Raw genomic sequence first — 23,427 nt, forward strand, 5'->3', positions numbered from 1 at the left:
ATAAAACCTCTTGACTTTTACACCATCATCAGAGACGTGATGCTGTTTTTCACCACCACCTTCTCTGTGGTTTCAGAGTATGTCAGGATACATTACTCCAGTGGGATCTGAGATGGCTGCTCTGTCAGAAATGAGGCGGGTGAGTCAGTTGTTCTTTACTTCCCTATTCTTCTCTTTCTCAGGCTGCAAGGTGTACATATTTCCCGCTACATGTGTTATCTTGGGAGTGGAAAATAACTCAAACGCTGACCCATGTCAAAATAAAATGGAAATGTTGTGAAGGGTTAAATTGGTGAAACCAAAGACATTTACTGCTCACTGTTCTATCCTCTCTTTGCTGCTAACGTTTCTACCTTTCGCCTCTTCCTCCTCTCTTAGGCCATAATGTTCAAGTTGTGGGTAGGTAACATGGGCTTATAACATACTACTTTCTAAATGCTTTCAGCTTTCACTGATTCCTGGAAAGCATTTGCAAGAATTTTTTCTCCATTTCGATACAGTACAGTAAGATTGCCTCACACTGTAAACTGTCTTGATCATGGCAAGATTCAGGATCACTGGATGAAAAATTGGTTCTTTTTTGTTGAGGATGTCTTTTAAGGAAGCTCAAATCTGTTAGTAGCAGTTGTAGTTGTGGTCTTGCAGTAAATAACTCAATTCAGCAATCATCTACTCAGTTGAACGCGCAAAACTAGTTGCAGTATGACAACAAAAACAGATATATGATACAGTTATTTAAACATACAATATACTCACCAAACACTTGGTTAATTACACCTGTTGAACTCTTTGATGACAGACATATGATCAGCCAATCACATGGCAGCAGCTCCGTGCATTTACGCAGTGGCACTTTTTAAGACGTCAAAGTTCAGCTGAGAATCAGAATGGGGAATAAAGGTGATTTAAGTTACCCTGAATGTGGCATTAATTGGCATTGTTTGTGCCAAACTGGCTTGGGTATTTCAGAATCTGCCATTCTACTGATCTAATCTACTTTTCCCACACAACCACTTCTAGGATTTACAAGAAAGAAAAGTAAAGACAAAGAGAAAGTATCTAGTGAGTGTCTGTTCTGTGGCCAGAAATGGCCAACACTGGGGATGTCAGAGGAGAATGGCCAGACTAATAGGAAGGCAACAGTAACTGAGCCTAGCATTCACACAGGGTTACCTAAATTTGACAACACAAGAATGGAACAATGTTACCACGTCTGATGAGTCTCTGTTTCCGCAGCGACATGTGGATGGTAGGGTCAGAATTTGAAATAAACAGCATGACGGTATGGATCCATCCTGCCTTGTGTCAGTGGTTATTACTCACCCCGTCCATTCATTTATGACCACAGTGGATCCGTCTTATGATAGCTGCTACCACCAGAATAACATAACATGTCACAAAGCTCAGATCTTCTAAAACTGGTTTCTTGAACATGACAGGAAGTTAAAGCGAGAACAGGAAATTTGCATCATGACTGTGTAGCAGGCAACTGTGTAATACTGCGATGTCAGTATGGACCAAAATCTCTGGAATGTTCCCAAGACCTTGTTAAATCTGTGCCATGAAGAATTAAGGCAGTTCTGAAAGGGAGAGAACTGGAAACAACAAACTTGAAACTCAAACTTGGAACAGAGATGGAAGAGGGAAACGAAGCGCACAAGAATACACAGTCATGTGGGACGATGTGACAGCAGCAGAGGAAGACAGAGGACTAAATACACAGAGGATAATGAGAAGATGGGAAACACGACTGGAAGTAATCTGACACAACGATGGAGGAAGTAAAAATGAATACACTAAGCACAGGACAAGGGACTATTGAAATAAAAACAAGAGACACACACTAAGATATGGACTTAACACTGGGACTGGGGATCAAACAGACTTGGGAACACAGTCAACCGGAAAGACCGAAAGTAATCAGAAAACAGACACGGGCGAGTAAACAAACATGAAGACGAGGGAGACTAGACATGAAATGTGGAATGCAAGGGAGGGACAGTACCAAAACAAAAGACTAGAACTACAAATGTAACCTTAGCAGGAAATATCTAACTGGACTAGAAATGCAAATGATTAAACCAGAAACCTAAACAATGCCAGAAAAAGCAGAAGAAACAGAAATGCTGTGTCATAGATCCAGCATCACGACAGGTCCACTCAGAAGGATTTTTAATAGAAGAAATGCCAGTCATATCTTTGCAATGAAGACAGGAAATGTGCAGTCTTTTTTTTATAATACTTCACTGAAAGCTTATTTGGTTGTGAAATGTGTGTGATCAGACAACACACATATCTTCCACTCAGCATGTAAGCATAACAAGGGTAGCATGGTGGCGCATGGTTGCTTCACAGCAAAAAAGTACAGGGTTCTTCCCAAAAGTCCAAAGGCAGTTAGTGCGAGTGTGAGCACGGATGGTCGTCTGTTGTCTGTCTGTGTTAGCTTTGCGACAGACTGGCAAGCTGTCCAGGATGTAACCCGCTTCTCACGGGGTACATCCTGTCTTGATGTTATATTAAATCATGCAGGCACTCTAAAACGTATTTTTTTTTACCAATATTACTCTCCAGAGTCTTTACTAACGATTCTTCATTGTGGTGCTTATCAAAAGCAAGCATAAATGGCAGACAGCGTGGAGAGTAATTATTGGGATGATAATGAATTGAATTGATAGAATTTATTTAAATGCCATAATAACTGTAATAAAAACAAAGATAGCACAATGCTTCCGAGATGCATTTTTTTCATAATAGGTTACACAGACATAAAAGCATTGCAGAATCGTTGTCTTATTTTTATTGCAGGTAACATAACGTTATAGTACCATTAAGTTACTCTGCAATTCCCAAAGCTAGAGAGAAAAATACTGGAAGCTTGTTGTAGACCAATATAGATTTTTTTTAAAGGTGAGGTGAAGATAAAATTGAAAAGTCCTGAATCTTTCCTGTCCTTTGCAGGTTGTCATTGGTGGTGACACCTCCCTCACATGTTGGTGATAGACATAGCCCCACCTCCGTGCTGCTCCTCTTCTTGACCTTCAGTTTTTCTCCTATCCGTTTTTACCTCTTTCTCCTTCCATTGGCCTATTCTGCCATGGCTCATTTGGTGCCATTTCATCATCCTACTTCATCGTGTTTGTTGAGACAACTTGACCGTCTCTTATTTTGTCCTTTTTTGCTGTTTTTTACAGGACAGCTCTAGTTCAGTGGGTTCAGGAGAGTTCACTGGCATCAAGGAGTTGGATGACATCAGCCAGGAGATCGCTCAGCTGCAAAGGTAACAAACAGGGTCATCAACAGTACCAAAATTGCAGTACCAAAAAAGCTCCATCACTAATCCACTGTTAACATTAATATCAAGACTTCTAATTCATTTCAGTTCCATCCATTGGTATAATCATAATAACACATAGAACAGTGTTCTACCTTTTCTGTCACCGTTCTATCCTGTCAAAATAATGTTGGAAGTAACAACAAGACATCTTTTAACTATATTTTTATGCAGCAGCATTCTCATTTCCAAAGTTACTTTTATTGTGGCCAGTTTTAGAATTTGAACCATGTCTATAACCCACAGGCAGAGCTTGCTAAATGGTGGGGTGGGGTGCAAATACGCTTTTAGAGACTGCATCCTTAGTCTCTTTAGACTGTTTTCTATCTGTATACATATTTATGTCAAAGGTCACCTGCGAGAAAAAAACATAATCAAAGCCAAATTTCATACGTGCAGGTATTCATTGTCACTTGTGTAAATAAATCCATTACTCATAAATTCATCATATTGTGCATGTAGTACTCAGCAGCCATGTGCACAAAGAAGCCATCACGCATGTGAGTGTCTGCTTTGCAATTTCTGCAGCACATTCACACTCTTGAAGGTAACTCTTCACTCAAAGCTGAATTATTTTTGCTTAAAGCAATCTTGCTTTTGACAGTTTGGAAGGCAGGACCCAAAGGAAGAGGAGTCCTGGTGTGAATCTTAATTGCCCCTTGGGGAATAAAGTGTCTCTGGTTCTGATTCTGATTGGTCACTTTCAAAGCATTGCCACCACAGCCTTTGTGATAGAGTTGCTCAGTTTACTGCATGACACCAAGTTACACTGAGGCAACAGCATGCACTATATTGCTAAAAGTATTCCTTCACCAATCCAATTCAGGTGTTCCAATCACTTCCATGGGCACAGGTGTTTAAAATCAACCACCTAGGCATACAGATGGTTTCTACGAACATTTGTGAAAGGTTTGCTCTCAGGATCTCAGTGAAGTTCAGGTGATGGGATGCTACCTGTGTCCAGTTGTGAAATTTCTTCGCTAATAAATACTCCACAGTCAACTATTAGTGGTATTATAACAAAGTGGGAACAGTTGGGAATGCCTGCAACTCGCGCTAATTTTTCATGGTTTGTGGTAATCTTTGTGCTAGTTAACACATGGTTTCATTTTAGTTATGTCTGTTGTTGATCAGTCATTCTGGTCTTCTACCCTTGACCTGAAATGACAGGGAAATGCCACACATCAATATCTATTGTTGTTTAAGGATTAGTATTCATAAAGAAACCAGCAAGAACAGTATTAAAGAATTGAGAAAATCTTGGTAGGTACCTAGATGTACTTTAAATGCAGGGAAACAGGGATGAAAACTGTGTGCATGTTTTATGTTACAAATAACATGAATAAACAGGCTACCAAAATTGTGTAGCCCACATGGTGTAATGTTGATTATCAGCTGTTCACGGTTGTGGAAGAAGTTTTCAATCCTAAATCCTATACATGTATACAAGTAGAAATACTACAATATATGTACATTCTGTGAAAATAAACTTTTACTAAAGTAGAAGTACAAATGTTCTACGTTAAAATATCCTTTAAAGTCTAAATAATTGTTGAGTCATTAAAGTGTACACCACACGCTAGTACAAACTGTCTTATATTTGGTTTATTTTATATGTAATTTAATAGAGTTAAAGCTTTAAATGGACGTGAAAGTCACATATTTGCCTTTGTATAGTCTTATTATTATTCTGTGAATAAATCAAAAATCACTATGAGAGAATCGATCTGTGCTACACGTCAGTAAGTACTTGTCTTGATTTGTTGACTTGAATGAATGAAGTTTGCCAGTTTAACTACAGCTGTAATTTCTACTGTGTGCTGTTGGATGAACTGACTTATCAGTGGCTTCTGAAAGCTTTCCCTTTTAGTGATGGTTCAATTACATGTGTTTGCTGCAGACTAATCAACTTTTTGTTTGCAAGTTTATATGTCTTTATTTTGTGCAGCATCCTGATTCTCATTAAGAGTGTTCTTTTTATTTATTTGTTTTTAATGGTCACAAAAGGTATATAATAGTGTACAATAGACTAATGGGACAGGAGTGCAGAGTATTCTGAGCTTGACTTATAGTCCCAGGGTTTTTAAGATTACTTGAGCATTAAAGTAGTCTTCAGTAGACAGATTTCATTACTGCTTTACAGCAAAAGATAACTGTAATAGTAAATAATGCATGCTGCACACACAGGATAATTTGGTTTAAACCAGTAAATAGCACCTGTCCATTACTGAGACTGTGATTTAGTCATATTAAGGCCCCTCGTTCTTAGGGCTCTGCCTTACAAACTGTCAGTTCAGGTTAATTCAAGCGAGCAAGTTATGAGACCATGAATTTGCTGCAGTGCTTGCAAAGTAGACACTGTTACGCACAATGGCTTCGTTGTGCATGTGGCTGCTGAGATCTATGCACATGGGTTGTTGAATTTACTTTAATTTGCTTGTGATTATGTTTCCCCTCATGTGTGACTTTTGACATAAACATAATTACACAGATCTGCTTTTCATTAGTTCACCCACCTGCTTATCCACCCATCCATCTATCCATCCATCCATCCATCCATCCATGCATCCATCCATCCATGCATCCATCTACCTACTTAGCCACCCAGTCAGCCAAACACACAGCTATCCACTCTTCCTTTGATGCATGTATTTTATCAAATTTTTTGTTTGTTCACTACTTATTCACTATGCTGCGTCAGCACTCTTGCCTATACCCAGTGGAATACTCTCAGGTAACAAACTGGCTACTTATTACTAAATATACTAAAATGGACTTGCATTCAAATGACACAGAGTGAGCAGTGTCTATCTTACCTATCTTTTTGTTGTGTAATGTTTAAATACTGCTCAAAAACATATTAAAAACCCCACAGAATATAGCATCAGTGCAATTAAATTTCTGGTTAATTGATCTGGTGAGTTAAGCAGCAGAGGTTGGTTGTTAATCAGTTTCAGCTGCTTTGGTGTTAATGAAGTTAATAACAGGTGCACTAGAGGGGCAACAATAAGACAACTGCAAAAACAGGAGTGGTTTTACAGGTAGAGACCACTGAGATTTTTTTTTCTTTATGTTTTCTGAATGTTTTTTCACTAGTTATGCATTTGCCTAGGGACAGGGTCACAACTGATACCATGAGGCAATACCTGGTCGCTATAGAGGTTTCACAGGTAGTCCAACTCCTCCATGATGGCACACCAATATGAGCCCTTCTCAGAAGGTTTGCTATGTTTCCCAGCACAGTTCCAGGAACATGGAGAGGATTCTAGATGGTAGGCAGTTACTCTAGGAAAGCTGGACGGGCTTAAAGAAGGTCCTTAACCCATCAGCAGGACTGGCGTTTGCTCCCTTGTGCAAGGAGGAACAGGATGAGCCCTACAAAATGACTGGTGTGAATATCTCTGACCACACAATCAGAAACGGGCATCAATACAATAGCTGTAGGCCCTATACTGCCCAGCACCACGGAGCCCGAAGAGCATTTTCCACAGAATACCAGAATTGCAGGTCCACCACTGACGTCCGATGTTTTTCATAGATGTGAGCAGGTTTAATTTAGGAGTAGGTCAACAATGGTGATGAGAGGCATGTCCAGTTCAGCTCAATTCAGTTTTATTTATGTGTTGCCAACTCACAACAAAATTTGCCTTAAGGCACTTTATATTGTAAAGTAAAGACCCAACAATAATACAAAGTAAACAGAGAAAACCCCAACAATGACCCCCTCTGAGCAAGCACTTTGGTGACAGTCGGATAGAAAAACCCCTTATAAAAGGAAGAACCATCTGCTGCGACTGGTTGGGGTTAGGGGAAGAAGGCAGGTCAAAGACACACTGTGTAAGAGAGCCAGACATTAATAATAACTAATAATTAAATGCAGAGAGCTGTTTAAACACATAGTAAGTGAAAAAAAAAAAAGTGTGAAGAGGAAACACTCCCCCAGCAGCAAAACTCAGTGCCTCATGGGAATCCCCCAGCAGCCTCCTAGAGCTATTGCAACCTAAGGGAAGTATCAAGGTCACATGATCCAGCCCTAACGGTATTCTTTATCTAAAAGGAAAGTTTTAAGCCTAATCTTAAAAGTAGTGAGGATGTCTTCCCTCCAAATCCAAACTGGAAGCTGGTTCCACAGGACAGGGGCCTGAAAGCTGAAGGCTCTGCGTCCCATTCTACATTTAAATACTCTAGAAAGCCTGCAGTCTAAGTGCAAAATCCATCCATGGAGGGACGCATAGACCTCTACAGGCTAGGCAACAGCACCCTGACTACCATTACTCATCAGTAGGAAATCCTTTGACCCATTATCAGACATGGTATAGTGGGTCCGTGGCTCCTCATGGTGCCTGACAATGCCCGGCCTCATGTAACAACACATTGGCCTGACCTGAATCCATTGCCAGACATAGATGTGCTTATTTTGTTTTGGGAAATAAAAATACCTTTTATATGATTCTTCTGTCAAGTTGCACACAAAGTTTTTTTTAAAATTGGCACCAGTGAAATACACTTTTCATTTATTTATTCTTATTCTGTAATTATTTTATATACATATTATAAACCTTTAAAATAAGAAAATCAATGTGCCTGTGTTTGTGTGAATGTTTCTGGTTTTGTCCAGGGAGAAGTACACTCTTGAGCAGGACATCAGGGAAGCAGAGGAGGCTATCAGACATAAGAGTGCCGAGGTGCAGGTGAGGACAGCTTGTTTTTTGTCAGTTGGTAGCAACTGGATGTGGACTCAACATAAAATTGAGACACTCTGTCCTTGATGTACGTGTATAATACTCAGCCACCGTTCATTTCTTTATATTGTAATATGTTTTATTTATTTTTTTAAATTGGCCTTGAGCAGTACTTGTATAGGCTTTCTCAAGGCCTTTTAAAGTTTTTCTTTGAACATTGACTGCATTTTTACTCATTTTCAGTACAGTTCTTGACCATTTTCAGGGGAATATTTATTTTTATTTGTTCAGCCACTTAACACTGAACTATGAGTCATTCAAGGATTAAAAAAAAGCACCTAACTAAAGGAACCAATTTTAAATTGTATCTGTAGGTACTTTGTTACTATCAGTTTGTTACGAAGAGAAATAATTTGTTCCCATGTTATTAGGTGAATCTACAAAATGTCCAAAAACAACACAGTTTAACATGTGTAGAATTGTAATTTTGAACTAACAAGGTGGTTCCCAAAGAGCTGTTAGCCTCAGAATCAGCTTTATTGATCAAGTGTGTGTATATATACAATATATGAGGGTTTGTGGTTTTTTCAACGCTGTGACACCAACCTTCATTTATATAGAAGCACATTCTCCCTCTCCTAGCTTTCCCAGAAAGATCTCTATTGCAATCCACTCAGAGAAATTTGAAGCCCAGCAAATATAATGAGGTATCAGGGAATGTGTTCACCCAGCCCAGTTTTGTTGAAGTACAGGGCAGCATATCTGGAATTCAATTCAGTTCAGTTCAATTCAATTCAATTCAATTTTATTTATATAGCGCCAAATCACAACAACAGTTGTTATTGTCTATCAGGAAATGCAGAATGACCTGGACAGAGAGACAACCAGCCTGCAGGAGTTAGAAGCTCAGAAACAAGATGCCCAGGACCGGCTGGAGGAGATGGACCAGCAGAAACACAAATTAGAAGACATGTTGAATGAAGTCCGGATTAAGTGCCAGGAAGAGTCTCAGATGGTAAGAGAGAGAGAGAAGGATGCTGATAATGTGGAGTACTGCCTCAGTTATTCTACAACAATCACAGAATCAAAATACCTGAAAATTAATGTATTCAATTTCTAATATGCTGTTTTCAGTGTTTGTTTGTTGAAGTCAAAATTACCTTGAGATAACTAGCATGATGCAAAATAGAAGAAAAGAAGAAATCAAACAGATTAATGTAAAATAATTAGCAACGAGCACAGAGTGGTCTCTTGGCAGGTTTTAACCTCTGACCCAATCCTTTATGCCACCGTTTTCTGCCTTCAGATCTCAAGCCTCCAGACTCAAATCCACTCCCAGGAGTCAGACTTGCTAAACCAGGAAGAAGAGTTGAGCCGGGCCAAGGCTGACCTGGGCCGGCTGCAACAAGAGGAGAATCAGCTGGAGCAAAGCCTGGCCGCAGGCAAGATTCAACTAGAGACCATCATCAAGTCTCTGAAAGCAACCCAGGATGAGATCAACCAGGTAGGGCATAGGTCCTGTTAATGTGTATGTCTAAAGAATGTCAACAGGGGGCACCACCAGAATGTTTAATCCATTTCTTTATCTTGTCAATTAAGTCAGAGGAACCAATTGTGTATGTTTGTCTCAGCTGCTGTGGTGTGGTGTGTCTTCTGTTTCCTGCCAGCCACTGTGCGCGCGCACACACACACACACACACACACACACACACACACACACACACACACACACACACACACACACACACACACACACACACATAGTGCAGTTTCCATTATTGTTTTATAACATCCACAAGTTGATGTTGAATTCAGTTCTTGTATTATATTTGTACAATTTCAGTGGAAACCTTTTTTTTGCTCTAAGCAGTGTTTTTCATAGCTATGCCAAAAAACATTATTTCTGTGCTGTGCTTGTGTGTGTGTGTGTGTGTGTGTGTGTGTGTGTGTGTGTGTGTGTGTGTGTGTGTGTGTGTGTGTGTGTGTGTGTGTGTGTGTGTGTGTGTGTGTGTATATAATAGACAATGCCTTTCATCTTGGCCAAACTGTCTCGTAATGAGGAAAACATATTTAAGACAAAAAAAGCTTTTTGAAACCAGCTTAAAGAAACTGATCAGTGTTTCCTGGAAGCAAACTTTCAGTAATTTCTATTCATTTTAAATTAACTCAACTTATTGCACTTTTACTGTATGATTTAAATGAGAATTTCACACAGAGGAACATGTTATACCAGTGTCACACCAGCCCAGTGTCACTGGAAATGTTCTGGAAATGTTGTTGTTTTTAACGGTTTGCTTGTATGTATACCTTGCAGGCTCGCAGCAAGCTGTCACAGATTCAAGATAGTCAACAGGAAGTGTCTAAAAGCATTGAGCAGTACAACAGCACCTTGAATGGAAACCATGGAGGCAGCATGACCAACTTGGCTGACATGAGTGAAGGCTTCAGTGACCGAGAGAATGGAGGATTTCCAGCCATGGTGAGAGCAGTACAGGTCAGGATCTTTGATAGAGGTGTGCTTTTATTTTCCAGTGTGCTGTGTAACATTTATTAAGGTCATAGGATTTGGTTTTATAGTCCTGGGTAGACCTGGTGCTCGTTTGTTGTGCCCGATCGTTGTTACCTTTTTCATTTGTGAAGTTCCATATTCACAATTGTAGTGTGGATTTCTTTTTAATTCTTTTTAACTCATCTTGTATGCCATCACAAGTATTTAAGCAAACTTCATTCATATGCCTTCTTAAATTTTACATGACCTTCTATTAAATGCATATGCAACCAAGTGTTATATTGTTTTTGACAAGCAAAGATACAGCTTGTGTGACAGAACGCATAAAGCTGTAGTGAATCTGATCCCATGGATGTATATGTTATGATATGTGCTCACATTACTCGTACAAATACAACAAATGAAATAAAACCTATACATATCATGCATACATATCTAAATATTCTGTTTGTCCACAGCAGAAGAGATGATAAAAGCTTCTGTTCTCTCTCTCTCTCTTTGGCTTTCTCATTTCCACAGGAGGACCCATTCAAAGTGAAGCCATCTGTGTTTAACAGTCAACCTCAGGGGCTTCCCACTGACCCCTTCCAGTCTGAAGACCCCTTCAAAACAGACCCATTCAAAGGTTGTCATCCCCCTTAACTTTCACTGCATCACCATCTCTAAGTGTTCCTCTTAATCTTTTAATACAAGTGGCTTATTCCTCTCCTCTGCTATCCTCTCCTCTCTTTACTGCACTGCATGTTGGGAGTATGGGTGAATGAGTGTCTAAAGATGATTGATGAGTGTGTGGATCACGCCAAATCACAACAACAGTCTCCTCAAGGCATTTTAGATTGTAAGGTGGACCCTACAGTAATACCGACATGAGACTACAACACATAGTCTCTTTTAATATAGGCATTTATGTATTGGAGTGACCCATTACAATATTTTTTAAAGTTAAGTACAACAATGGTTTATACACCATGTAAACCGGATAACTTTTGACTCTGGTGATGAAGTTCATCCAGCCCTCATGAAGATCAAAGTGTGGGCATGGGTTTAGGTGAAGAGTGGCAGGCTGGTGACTGTGGTGAGCAACAACTTGCAGGCTAAACAGCAGGCAACAGTTAGTGCTGTCAACGGCAACCCACAAATATCTCAGCATGATACAGTATAGGCAGCACCTGTCTTTCTGAAAACTGATTTGATAAATGATGTTGTTTGAACATCTGTGGAGTCCCGTGGCAGTGGGCTTTACACCACAGCATCTGGTGATGCAAGGCATGTAAGCTGCTGCTCAGCTTTGAAAATAGATTGCATGAAGCTCTCTATGCACAGTTCTTGATCTGATTTGACGAGTACTTGAAGTTTGGGGGTCTGATGCAACTGACTGCAGAAAGTTGGCGACCTCTGTCTACTATGTGCCTCATCATCCGCTCACCCCGAGTTGCTGACATCCCAATAATAAAACTGACAGTTGACTGTGGAAGTGATAATGATCAATAATCAGTGGCAATGCTGTCAGAGTTGCCATAGAGACCGTGAGCTCAGGTTGAGCGAAAAAAGACTTTATTCTAGTTTCCAGTTTTCCAGCAGTGTTTGTTACTGTAATTGCCATAAAACACGTTACTGGGAAAAAGCTGAGTTTTTAATCAAAGCACCTCTTTGACTGAACATGAATAAAAGCAAACTTTATAGTTGCTCCTTTCATCCACAGTCATGACACAGTCAAGTTACAGAAGTTAAAACAAGAGCACTCAGTTTGTGCAACTCCCCCCAAAGGCCAAGGGCTGTACAAAAACGTAGATGTTTTTATGTTTTTATTACAACATTCTGACGTCAGCCTGTTTGTGTTACAATATGACGATGTCAGCCTTTCATGGCATTACTATGACATCGTAGGGCATTGTATTGAGAAAACAAATAAAACCATCTTTTATGGATATTCTTCCAATTTCACATTGATATACTAGGCCTTGGGGGACATGAGTATCTAGGTTGCCCAAGCATTTGACCTTGACCTTCATAATGATGCCAAAAGAAGGATGTTAGCCAAACTAATGTCCTTTATGTACAGCACCACTCACCCCCTGCACTGTGGAGCAGCTCCTAAAGCAGTAGACTGTTATGGTGTAGGTCTGAGGGCCGTTGTAGGTCCTTCATCCAAACAGCAGATGGACTATACAGTACCCACACAGGATAAATAGTGTTTAAAAATACATGTATTTTGTTTATCCCACTGCATTTTATGTAGATATAAAAATGAAAAATCCTGCTGTATAGTAACCAGGGGTGGTATAGCAACCTGCCCATCACCTGCCCATAGTATCGTATTTTGGGTTTTTAAATTTTTTTAATATAACTCTGATTCACCTTTTCTTCCTGTTCCCTGTGCTGCTGTAACAAGTGAATTTCCCCAGTGCAGAATGTAATAAGGTGGATGTCTATAAATGAATGAATACACATCAAATCTACGTCAACCAGAAGATATAATAATCAGAGGTTTTTGGCTCCTCTTAATGTAAGGAAGCCTCCCAAGAGTACAGAGTAAAAACTACTTTATTTTATACCTTAGTTTAAGTTGTGTGTATGACTTATTTTATTTGGCATTGCTATATTTGTTTATTTTTGCATTTAATGAAATGTTTTCGTCAAAAAACCTGATTCTAATACAAATACAATGAGAGGGTTTTTAATTCTTTTGCTGGATCTTGTATGCAGTCAAATGATTAAAAACACAGAAGTTTCAGAATCCAGCAAGCAGTTCATTTTAAAAGAACTGGTTTTTTTAATCCTTTGAATATTTATGGTCATTAAGATCCAGCCCTGGTAAGTGGTCTCATCCCTTCTACGCGCTCTTCTCCTCTCTCCTCTTCTCTACTCCTCAATCTGCGTTTACTGCTTTATGTGTATTAAGTTGTCTTCCTCCTAGTAGCTTATATTTTCCAGCTTGAGTTAATTTATGACTGTCTTTTGTCTTCTTCCTGCCTTTCCCTCTTTGCTTGATTCCTCTCCTGTAGGCGACCCTTTTCAGAATGATCCTTTTGCAAAGCAGCCTCCAGTACCCACAGGTATTTACTTCAGGGAAGAAAGGTTAATAATTTTTCTTTTTTGAGAGGTAATTTAATCTTGGGGCAGAAAATAAACTGCAATATTTCATCACTTAAAATGTTGCACTAAAACTGTTGTGCACACTACATTGAACAGGTTTAGCATTTACTAGAATGCATGCATGTTTTTTCCTTAAATGAATTACAATAATTCGCATGGAATGTACCTTACAAATCTATCATGTAGCATATTTTTTGGGGGGGTTGTTTTTACAACCACAAGTGTGTATTTTTTACTGAAATATTAAATGGGCTGTACCTTTGAGTAGACACTTTTCTACTCAGCTTGAGTACATTCCCACTACATGGACCGGCAGAAACACAAATTACATTCCCACCACAACCCTCATAGAAGCACTTTTTTGTAAGCCGTTTGCATTTCTTATAGGTTTTTAAACATAGAGAGACTACCTCAATAAAAAAAAAAAAAAAATCCCAAAACAACCTCCCAACTCATTGATTATATTTACTTACTCAGAGCTCTTTCCAAGTACTTCTTGGAATACTTACTGTGTTTGTTTTGACCTTTTGGTCCATGCTTTGGTTTGATGTTTTTATGATGCCTATCTGCTGATGCTTTTGTTTACACTTGGCTAGACTTAGCCATACAGTGGGTTAAAAAACATATTTGAGCCCCTGGTCAATTTGTAACTTTCACACTTGCAAAAGAATGAACACTCTCTAATCTTTGTTCAGAATCAGAGAGGCTTTATTAATCCCAGAGGGAAATTGAGTCGTGATAGCAGCAAACATCAAGCACTCATATAAAATGAGTATAGAAACAGAGGTATTAATGTAAATATGCATATAAATATTAAAGAACTTGCTACTATTGACACTTAGAATATCAGGCAATACTCCAGGAAAAAAACGTTACACAAAAGTTATAAATTTTTTTTGTATGAGTCATTGAATGAAGTAAGTATCCCAAAGCAAAACATGACGTACTACTCTCTAAATCCTTGCGGTTTCTTGACTGCAGCTTGGCAACTCAAAGTTTTAGCTCCCTCCACAGATAGAGGCTAGAGGTCTGGAGACTGGCTAGTTGCATAATGTTGGAAGACCCATCTGCAGTGTTCCGTCTGAGGAAAGGGGATACAGGACCTTGTCCACTGGCCCCTTAATGTGGTCAAGTCCTGTACCCTTAGGACAGAAACAACCCCAAGGCATGTTTCCAACTCCATGGGGATGGTGTTCTAGGGGTCATAGTCAGCAAGACTTCAATCCATTACATTGTAGTGTCTTACCAGAGGTGTTTTTTGGAGACTGAGGTCCCAGTTGCCTTCAGATCATTAAGAAGCTCCTCCCATGCAGTTTTGGGCTGATCCAATACCTGTCAAATGATCATCCTCACACCATGAGGCAACATATTGCACAAAGCTCCAGACTGAGGGCAATTGATGATAATCTTATGTTTCGTTCGTTTCCAAATAACCACATCAACAGCTTTCCCCTTCTCTTCAAACTTCTTGCTGATGGTCTTGTTTACCAAGTCTTCAGTCTTGTCCCTATCATCCTTTGGCAGCTCATTGGTCTTGCCCATTGTGGTGGCTGGGAATGATGGATTGATTGAAATAAAGAAAGAACAAAAGAAAGGAAGAAAGAAAGAAAGAAATCTGAGGGAGGCAGAATTCTGGTTGGGTTGTAGGGAATCCGCATGCATGCACTGCGGTAGCTGGCCAATACAACGGGACTCGCTTTTTTCCCGAGCTTCACTGTGCAGCAGAGAAGCTACAGGCTGCCATGACAGTCAAAAACCACGTTCCCACAAGTGGCTACACACATCACTGTGCCTGGCTCTGCACTGTATCTGGAGCTGGATGGTGCGAATGGAAGCTGCCATAGTTAATTCACCACGGAAATGTCCCTGGTGTACCCATCCGACAGCCACAGTGAAGCTGGCCCCTCAACTCTTCTGTCTGAGCACTGCAGATTGTGCATGTTTCAGCAGGACAAAACTGTATATGTTGTACCACATGCATATGTCTCTGGTCAATGAAAGTTTTAAGAAACAGAGTTTAAGTAGCTCAAGTTCATTTCTGCTGTAGATCCATTTGGAGGAGACCCCTTCAAAGAGACAGATCCATTCAAGGCTTCATCAGAAGACTTCTTCAAGAAAACCACAAAGATGGATCCCTTCTCCAGTCCAGACCCTTTCAGTAAAAGTGCCACTTTACCCTCCAAGGTACTTGTTGAGATTCAAAGGTGGATTTGTAATGTATATCTGGTTATCCCAAGAAGGGATCAGAATGTTTAGTTTGCTCCCTCTGTTTCTATTTTAGCGTTAGATCTCAGTTTTTACAATCGTCAATACAAACAACAGTCAATTTATATTAATTTATATTTTCATTTAGATTGAAGGTTTCCATAAGAACCTCGGAGATTTCTGGTTCAGTTGCACCCACTGTAGAGTTTACTCCAGCATTATAAACAAACAAAAAGACCAATAATAATTAATGCATTAATAAGTACATGGAAAACCCCCTCAATAAACATTGTAGTTAGAATACATTTTCAATTAACGTTGTATTCTTTTGTATATATTTCTCTCATTTCTGTTTTATGCAGCAACCTACTACCTTCACAAGCAGTGACCCATTTTCTTCAAGCCATCAAAAACCTAAAGGATCAGGTATGATTTAATACTTCCTCCTCAATAGCTTTGGACATCGTGTAGTTTTTGTAACCACAGAATAAAAGAACTTGTTATTCTCTGTGCTGTATAATATCCAAAAAGGACAGTTTTGGCCAGATACACCATTGTACAGCAGACCTAAGCTCTATTTTGAGTTTAGCTTGGAGTCAATTTTGGAATTTTTTTCAGTTTAGTGTTTGTTTTTGACACAAACATGTTTTAACAAACCTTTATGAATCCATTGGACCTGTTTCAGTAAACTGTGTGTTCTCTGCTGAGATATGAGTGTAGTCTATACAAACATGCTTGTTCTATGGGTCAAGTTGACTGTCACAGTGATTGAAGCAAATTGAGCCTCTCACCACACTTATTTACTTAGCTGAAGAGCACCATGTTAATTTGCCTATTAAAACCCAGGTTGTACAGAAGATGTGTCATGTTGCTTACCCAATGCTCTAAGTCCACTTAATAACTCAGATTTAATCCCACTGATCAATGGTACTCTCTGTACCATTCGCAGAGTTAGGGAATGGCTTCAATCACAGCATTGTAAGATGGTGACAGATGTACCCTTAGGCCCCCTCCTCGATTCAGAGATGGTCTTTCCCTTTTCACGCAAATTTCAGAATTCATCCTGCTTTTTCACATTATGAGTAAAGACTAGTGACTAATTCCACTTACAGTCTACCTATGATATGACTGCCTGGTTTTGTATGCCCTTCTATTCCTTCTCTATTACTTCTATCTTTCTATTTTATCAGAAAGTTGAAAGCTTTTCTGGTGCTGTGCAGACTTGAGTTTCTTTAGCGTTTACATTTTCAGATAAACCTTTTATATTCATATTTTTGAAAATTCCTGTTGATATGTACTATCAACAACATACTGACAACAAATCAGATTGATCTAGGAGGCAGGTGACTGGGAAACATATTTCTGTTAAACCCTTTTAATTAAACCTGAAAATCTAGACTGCAACACAGCATGATTTCTTCATTCTAAATCTATTCATCTTAACAAAGCAATTTAACCTGATGATGGCTTTGAAAAAAGGTTAAGGTAGTTAATGTAAACTGGGAATGTGGAGCATCAATAAAATTTTATAACAGTGTGAACGGTATCCTGGCAGATATAGAAAATCTGGAAATATGTGATCCCAGCCCTACCTAATACTTCCAGGTACATTGAGATTGTTGATATAAATTCAGTGTAACTGTGTCATTTTCAGACCTCTTTGGCACACTGGACCCGTTTGGCAGCAGTTCATTCAACAGCAGTAACACTTCTGTTGGATTTGCAGACTTCAGCCACATGTCGAAGTCCAGAGACCCTTTTGAAGGAAGGGCCACCTGGCTTCCAGACTACCAGAAGGTATGGGAGGTGAACCTGATCTTGAAAATAAACCCTCTACCAAATATATCCAGATCCCACTCATTACATGGACTCTGAAAGAAAACATATTGACAAAATTAAAGCAGTCAATTAAACCATTACAATAATGCTGTATTGTAATGGTAAAAGTGAACATTTTTCAAGTTTTCTGTCAATCTTGTGAATGTGATTACTCAAGTAGCTTAGGATTTTTAAATTGATACCATAAGTGTGTCTACTAGGAGGCTGAGGGGGTAGAACCGGCAGCTGCCAGGTTTTTTTTTTTATTTTTTAGTGATAGCTTTTGTAAACTTTTTATAAATTAAACAGTACTGTGCTTCCCTTATGGGTGTTGGCTCTCTCCATTCCTATTACAATGCACAGTGGTGTTTGTTCATCCAAAGCACACTACTAGAATAATTTATTTGAAAGCCTGATGCTTTTCCTTGTCCACTTTATTCGGAAAACTCAACAGCCAGTTTTATTTTTTATCTATCATCAACTGATTTCTCAGACTTTTTATCTGATTTAGAACAAGTCTTGTTCTGTTTCAGACAATAAAAAAGCCCTCTGTAAAGCTTGAACTTACAATTCATCACTGATCGAAGAAAACAACAAAGTTTTCCTTCAGCACTGCAGCCAGGCTGACAGAAGGTCAGAACTCTGTTGAGCCAAGCATTTTTTAACCCACAGACGTATCATTATGTACAGCTACTTTCAGTACCATTGATATTGAGACTCTAATATAGACTTCAGTTTGTTTATGTTTGTTTACACACTAAGGTTAGTTATTCCACAGTTTCCATTACATTACACATGCTTCCCTTAGGCAGTATCATCAGAAGGCATACATACAATAACATATAATAATCATATGATTATTGTGGTTTTCTCTGTTTTTTATATTATTGTAGGGTCTTTACAATATAAAGCACCTTATATGAATAAAACTGATTTGAAATTGAATTTAAATTAGCTATCGCTCATTCCTTTATATTTTCTTCCAGACTTTGTTTGATCTCTTTAAGTGGTTTTAACAATAGTTTTCCAGGCTTTTTGAAGCCTTAAACTATTTCTTTTTCTTTTTTTTAGTTTTCCCCTTATTTTCAGTCGAGTTTCAGTCTTGTACCTGATGAATTTCAGAGGAGTGTTTCCTCTGTAGGTCTGTGTTATGTGTTAAGCCACATAACACTGACCTAACTCAACACATAACACTTGGAAATGTTTTTGTCAGCAGGTTATTAGCAGCCTGTCACAAAAACACACCATTTGTTCCAATTTCTTTAGCCTAATTTCATGAATCCCAACGATTCAACAGTTTTACTTGTATAAAACTTGCCATACCTTGGCTTTAGGAAACTGGAAAAGTGGAGGACAAAAACAAGTGGCTGGTCAAAAAAAAACAATACTGGTAGGAAGCTGACCAGTATCTGAAACTCACGTCCTTAGGAAATACGAAGAAAACTAACAAATACGTGTCACGAGGCCTGAGAAATGCATCTGGCCCTTCAGTTGACCCATTGCTGAAGCCTCATCAGCGTTGGTTCAAGCCTTTGTACAGTAATGTACAGTGGGGCAAAAAAGTATTTAGTCAGCCACCGATTGTGCAAGTTCCCCCACCTAAAATGATGACAGAGGTCAGTAATTTGCACCAGAGGTACACTTGAACTGTGAGAGACAGAATGTGAAAAAAAAATCCATGAATCCACATGGTAGGATTTGTAAAGAATTTATTGGTAAATCAGGGTGGAAAATAAGTATTTGGTCAATAACAAAAATACAACTCAATACTTTGTAACATAACCTTTGTTGGCAATAACAGAGGTCAAACGTTTACTATAGGTCTTTACCAGGTTTGCACACACAGTAGCTGGTATTTTGGCCCAGTCCTCCATGCAGATCTTCTCGAGAGCAGTGATGTTTTGGGGCTGTCGCCAAGCAACACTCCCGCCACAGATTTTATATGGGGTTGAGGTCTGGAGACTGGCTAGGCCACTCCAGGACTTTCAAATGCTTCTTACGGAGCCACTCCTTTGTTGCCCGGGCGGTGTGTTTTGGATCATTGTCATGTTGGAAGACCCAGCCTCGTTTCATCTTCAAAGTTCTCACTGATGGAAGGAGGTTTTGGCTCAAAATCTCACGATACATGGCCCCATTCATTCTGTCCTTAACACGGATCAGTCGTCCTGTCCCCTTGGCAGACAAACAGCCCCATAGCATGATGTTTCCACCCCCATGCTTCACAGTAGGTATGGTGTTCTTGGGATGCAACTCAGTATTCTTCTTCCTCCAAACACGACGAGTTGAGTTTATACCAAAAAGTTCTACTTTGGTTTCATCTGACCACATGACATTCTCCCAATCCTCTGCTGTATCATCCATGTGCTCTCTGGCAAACTTCAGACGGGCCTGGACATGCACTGGCTTCAGCAGCGGAACACGTCTGGCACTGCGGGATTTGATTCCCTGCCGTTGTAGTGTGTTACTGATGGTGACCTTTGTTACTTTGGTCCCAGCTCTCTGCAGGTCATTCACCAGGTCCCCCCGTGTGGTTCTGGGATCTTTGCTCACCGTTCTCATGATCATTTTGTCCCCACGGGATGAGATCTTGCGTGGAGCCCCAGATCGAGGGAGATTATCAGTGGTCTTGTATGTCTTCCATTTTCTGATGATTGCTCCCACAGTTGATTTTTTCACACCAAGCTGCTTGCCTATTGTAGATTCACTCTTCCCAGTCTGGTGCAGGTCTACAATACTTTTCCTGGTGTCCTTCGAAAGCTCTTTGGTCTTGGCCATGGCGGAGTTTGGAGTCTGACTGTTTGAGGCTGTGGACAGGTGTCTTTTATACAGATGATGAGTTCAAACAGGTGCCATTCATACAGGTAACGAGTGGGGGACAGAAAAGCTTCTTACAGAAGACGTTACTACAGGTCTGTGAGAGCCAGAGATTTTCCTTGTTTGAGGTGACCAAATACTTATTTTCCACCCTAATTTACGAATAAATTCTTTACAAATCCTACCATGTGAATTCATGGATTTTTTTTTCACATTCTGTCTCTCACAGTTGAAGTGTACCTCTGGTGCAAATTACTGACCTCTGTCATCATTTTAAGTGGGGGAACTTGCACAATCGGTGGCTGACTAAATACTTTTTTGCCCCACTGTATTTCACTTGCTGGGCCCACTTCCTCATTTTAGGTTTGACAGCGTTTTAGTAGGTATGCATGACATGAATTGAGCTGCGGTTTGGGGAAGGCATCGAAGGGGACTGGCGACGGCTCCCGGGCCTGGCAGATCCCCGTGTGCTAAATAGGAGTGAAGAAGTTAAAGAATTGAGAACAAGGAGGGAGGGTGGGGCACGTAAACGAGAATGAACAGCTTGCAGAACTGGGGGAACCTATATAGTTGACAACCAGAAGGAGCGTGTTTGGAGGCGTGGTCCCACTCCTGAAATTCCGATAGATAATCTCCAATTCTGGATGGTGTTCATGTGATGCTGTTGTTAATCATATTTAAGAAGTAAAGACTCAGAACTCTAATGGCCTGTATTTCTTTTTCAGCATGATGATTCTGTTTCAAAATGACACATTCCTTTTCTCAAATTTTTTCCAGCCAGTGTTTGTGGATGACCCATTCAGCAGGAAGAATGACATGCCGGCTCTGCCTCCAAAGAAAAGTGTTCCCCCCAGACCCAAACCACCCAGTGGTGAGTGTCACACTGTGTAGGCTTTTGAGGTGGCCTAGAAAGGTGCCAGAATTATACAAGAATACTGTTAATACTATTATTTGTAGGTGTTTGACCTGAACTGTTTTCGTTTGGTAAAGAACACCTGGGCAGAATTTGAATCTTTTAGTGAAGACTAACAAAAATGTCTGTGAGAATCTACTGTGGTGAGTGAGGCTGAACACCAAAAAGGAAGTGGGACTTTAGCTCCTATATCTCAAACCAGCATAAATTTGGGGTTTTACTAAGTGTGATTTCCGCATCACTGCCATGCCCGTAATTACAGCTCTCCATAACTTTACAAGCATTGTATTTTTAAAGCCACACTAAACACATTTTATCCATCCGTTTGTCTAGTTATCAACATCAGGCATGATTTCAAATCGTGCTTTCTTTCACACATAAAAAGACAGTGAAGAAATTACCTGGAATAAAAACAATCCTCCTTAAAATCAAAGATGACGTCTTTACAAAAAACAAGTACAATTTAGCCTACGGTTCCATATAACATTGCTTTTGAGAGGAAAATTTAAAGAAAAATATCGCTTTCAAATGAGAGACACAAGAAATTCAGTTTCCAATATGGATCAGGCAGTGACACTGATAAAGCCATTTAGAAAGAGTAGCTTAAACTATTAAAAATAAAATGAAATCTAATGAATTGTGTTTATATAATATGAAATGGTAACACAGTTTAATACAGAAACATCAGTTAGGGCTATTTATTATAAGGAATGGCAGATAGTAAATAAACAATACATGAAGCTAAAAAGATTTAAAAAAAAAAAAAAAACAACCTCCAGTATTCATGAAAAAAATGCATTTATTGATTCATTTCTTATCTTTGACACCTTAATCTACTGTCTTGGGTTTTTGTGTAGATTTCATCCTTGCTTACAAATGCTGTGTTGTTTGTGTGCATGAACATGTGAAGGTGATGTCGTAAGAGACATGATGTGTGGTTTGGTTGGCCTGTTGTTTGCAGACACACCCTGACATACTTCCTCTCTCTTTCCTTGATGTGTTTGTACGCGAGTATTTATGTGTGGGTGAGTTGTTCAGAGAAGGGCATTCTTTAGACTGCAAGCTGTGTGCAGTGGCAAAGCATCAAAACTCTTTTGCAATTTAAGAAGTTAACAATATTAATTAATATTATGAACTTCTTAAACAATATCTTTAAATATTTAATTAATGGTCTTTACATTTTCTACCTTATCCTAAACCTAACCCGTCTTCACACCTGTTTATTCTCTGTTATTTTCATTGCTTAATGAAGTGTAAACTATATAACCGAGGGCAGATTTGTGTGAAATACAAAATATTGTTTTTGGTTCATTAAATGCTGCATGTTGCATGTACAATCTTCTGGTAAACATTGAAATTAGATGTGAAAAGTGTAGCAAAATATTTTAAAACAGGGTGGAGCTCATAATTGTGGTTTCTCAAGTGTGTGTGTGCGTGTGCGTCCATGTATGCAGTTTATCGAAAGAGGAATAACTGATCGCCAGGCGTGCACTTTTGCTCAGTGTTTAGTGTGAAATGAACTCACCATTACCCAGATAACTGCTCAGGGGTTATCTGGGTAATGGGACTAAAGGTATATGTGTGTGTTGTGTGATGCATGTGGTTTAGCACCTCCACAGCAAGTTAACGAAGTCTTAATGTTCCCAGGATCCCCTGTCCACCCCAAGTTCCACTCCTTGCTGCTACTAGCATTTTTGTTTGTTTTTGTGGTTGCTCATGTGGTTTAGCATTACTGCGTTATTGAGACTGATTACCTGCCATTTTAAATGAAGATCGTGTTAAGTGTTGGATAGTTTAGTCCTCGTGGACAACAGTGCATTTTTTATTCTGGAAGTCAAAAGTTATACTGAATAGTCAGTGCAAGGATCCTAGTATGCAACGAATTTAAAGTTAAGAAAACAGATATATTTAGTCTGAATGATTTCTGTAGAAGTGAAACAACTAGTAAGTTAACATAATTAAATATGGAATAATTTCAATAAAAAGAATTGCTTTCTGTTTTCAAGTAAAAATGTGTGTGAGAATGTTTTTAATTACTCTCCCGGCGTCATTATTATGA

General features: G+C 39.3%; 1 protein-coding gene across 12 annotated transcripts in view; it reads left to right on the forward strand.

Annotated features, from left to right (window-relative positions):
• eps15l1a (epidermal growth factor receptor pathway substrate 15-like 1a) overlaps positions 1–23,427 on the forward strand; it is a 51,671-nt gene that overhangs the window by 18,081 nt on the left and 10,163 nt on the right. For 4 of the 12 annotated variants that reach the window (XM_026147968.1, XM_026147976.1, XM_026147973.1 and 1 more), the window contains exons 12-25: positions 77–139; positions 379–399; positions 3,192–3,277; positions 6,033–6,065; positions 7,950–8,022; positions 8,867–9,028; positions 9,320–9,517; positions 10,328–10,507; positions 11,042–11,147; positions 13,528–13,578; positions 15,666–15,802; positions 16,186–16,249; positions 17,478–17,620; positions 21,233–21,326. In XM_026147968.1, the coding sequence (XP_026003753.1) occupies positions 77–139; positions 379–399; positions 3,192–3,277; positions 6,033–6,065; positions 7,950–8,022; positions 8,867–9,028; positions 9,320–9,517; positions 10,328–10,507; positions 11,042–11,147; positions 13,528–13,578; positions 15,666–15,802; positions 16,186–16,249; positions 17,478–17,620; positions 21,233–21,326 (1,411 nt within the window). The remainder of the gene's footprint in view (positions 1–76; positions 140–378; positions 400–3,191; positions 3,278–6,032; positions 6,066–7,949; positions 8,023–8,866; positions 9,029–9,319; positions 9,518–10,327; positions 10,508–11,041; positions 11,148–13,527; positions 13,579–15,665; positions 15,803–16,185; positions 16,250–17,477; positions 17,621–21,232; positions 21,327–23,427) is intronic. The other 8 variants (XM_026147975.1, XM_026147969.1, XM_026147974.1 and 5 more) reach the window with 8 other exon arrangements.

The sequence above is a fragment of the Astatotilapia calliptera genome, chromosome 17, assembly GCF_900246225.1.
Source record: "Astatotilapia calliptera chromosome 17, fAstCal1.2, whole genome shotgun sequence".
In the NCBI taxonomy this organism is placed as follows: Eukaryota; Metazoa; Chordata; class Actinopteri; order Cichliformes; family Cichlidae; genus Astatotilapia; species Astatotilapia calliptera.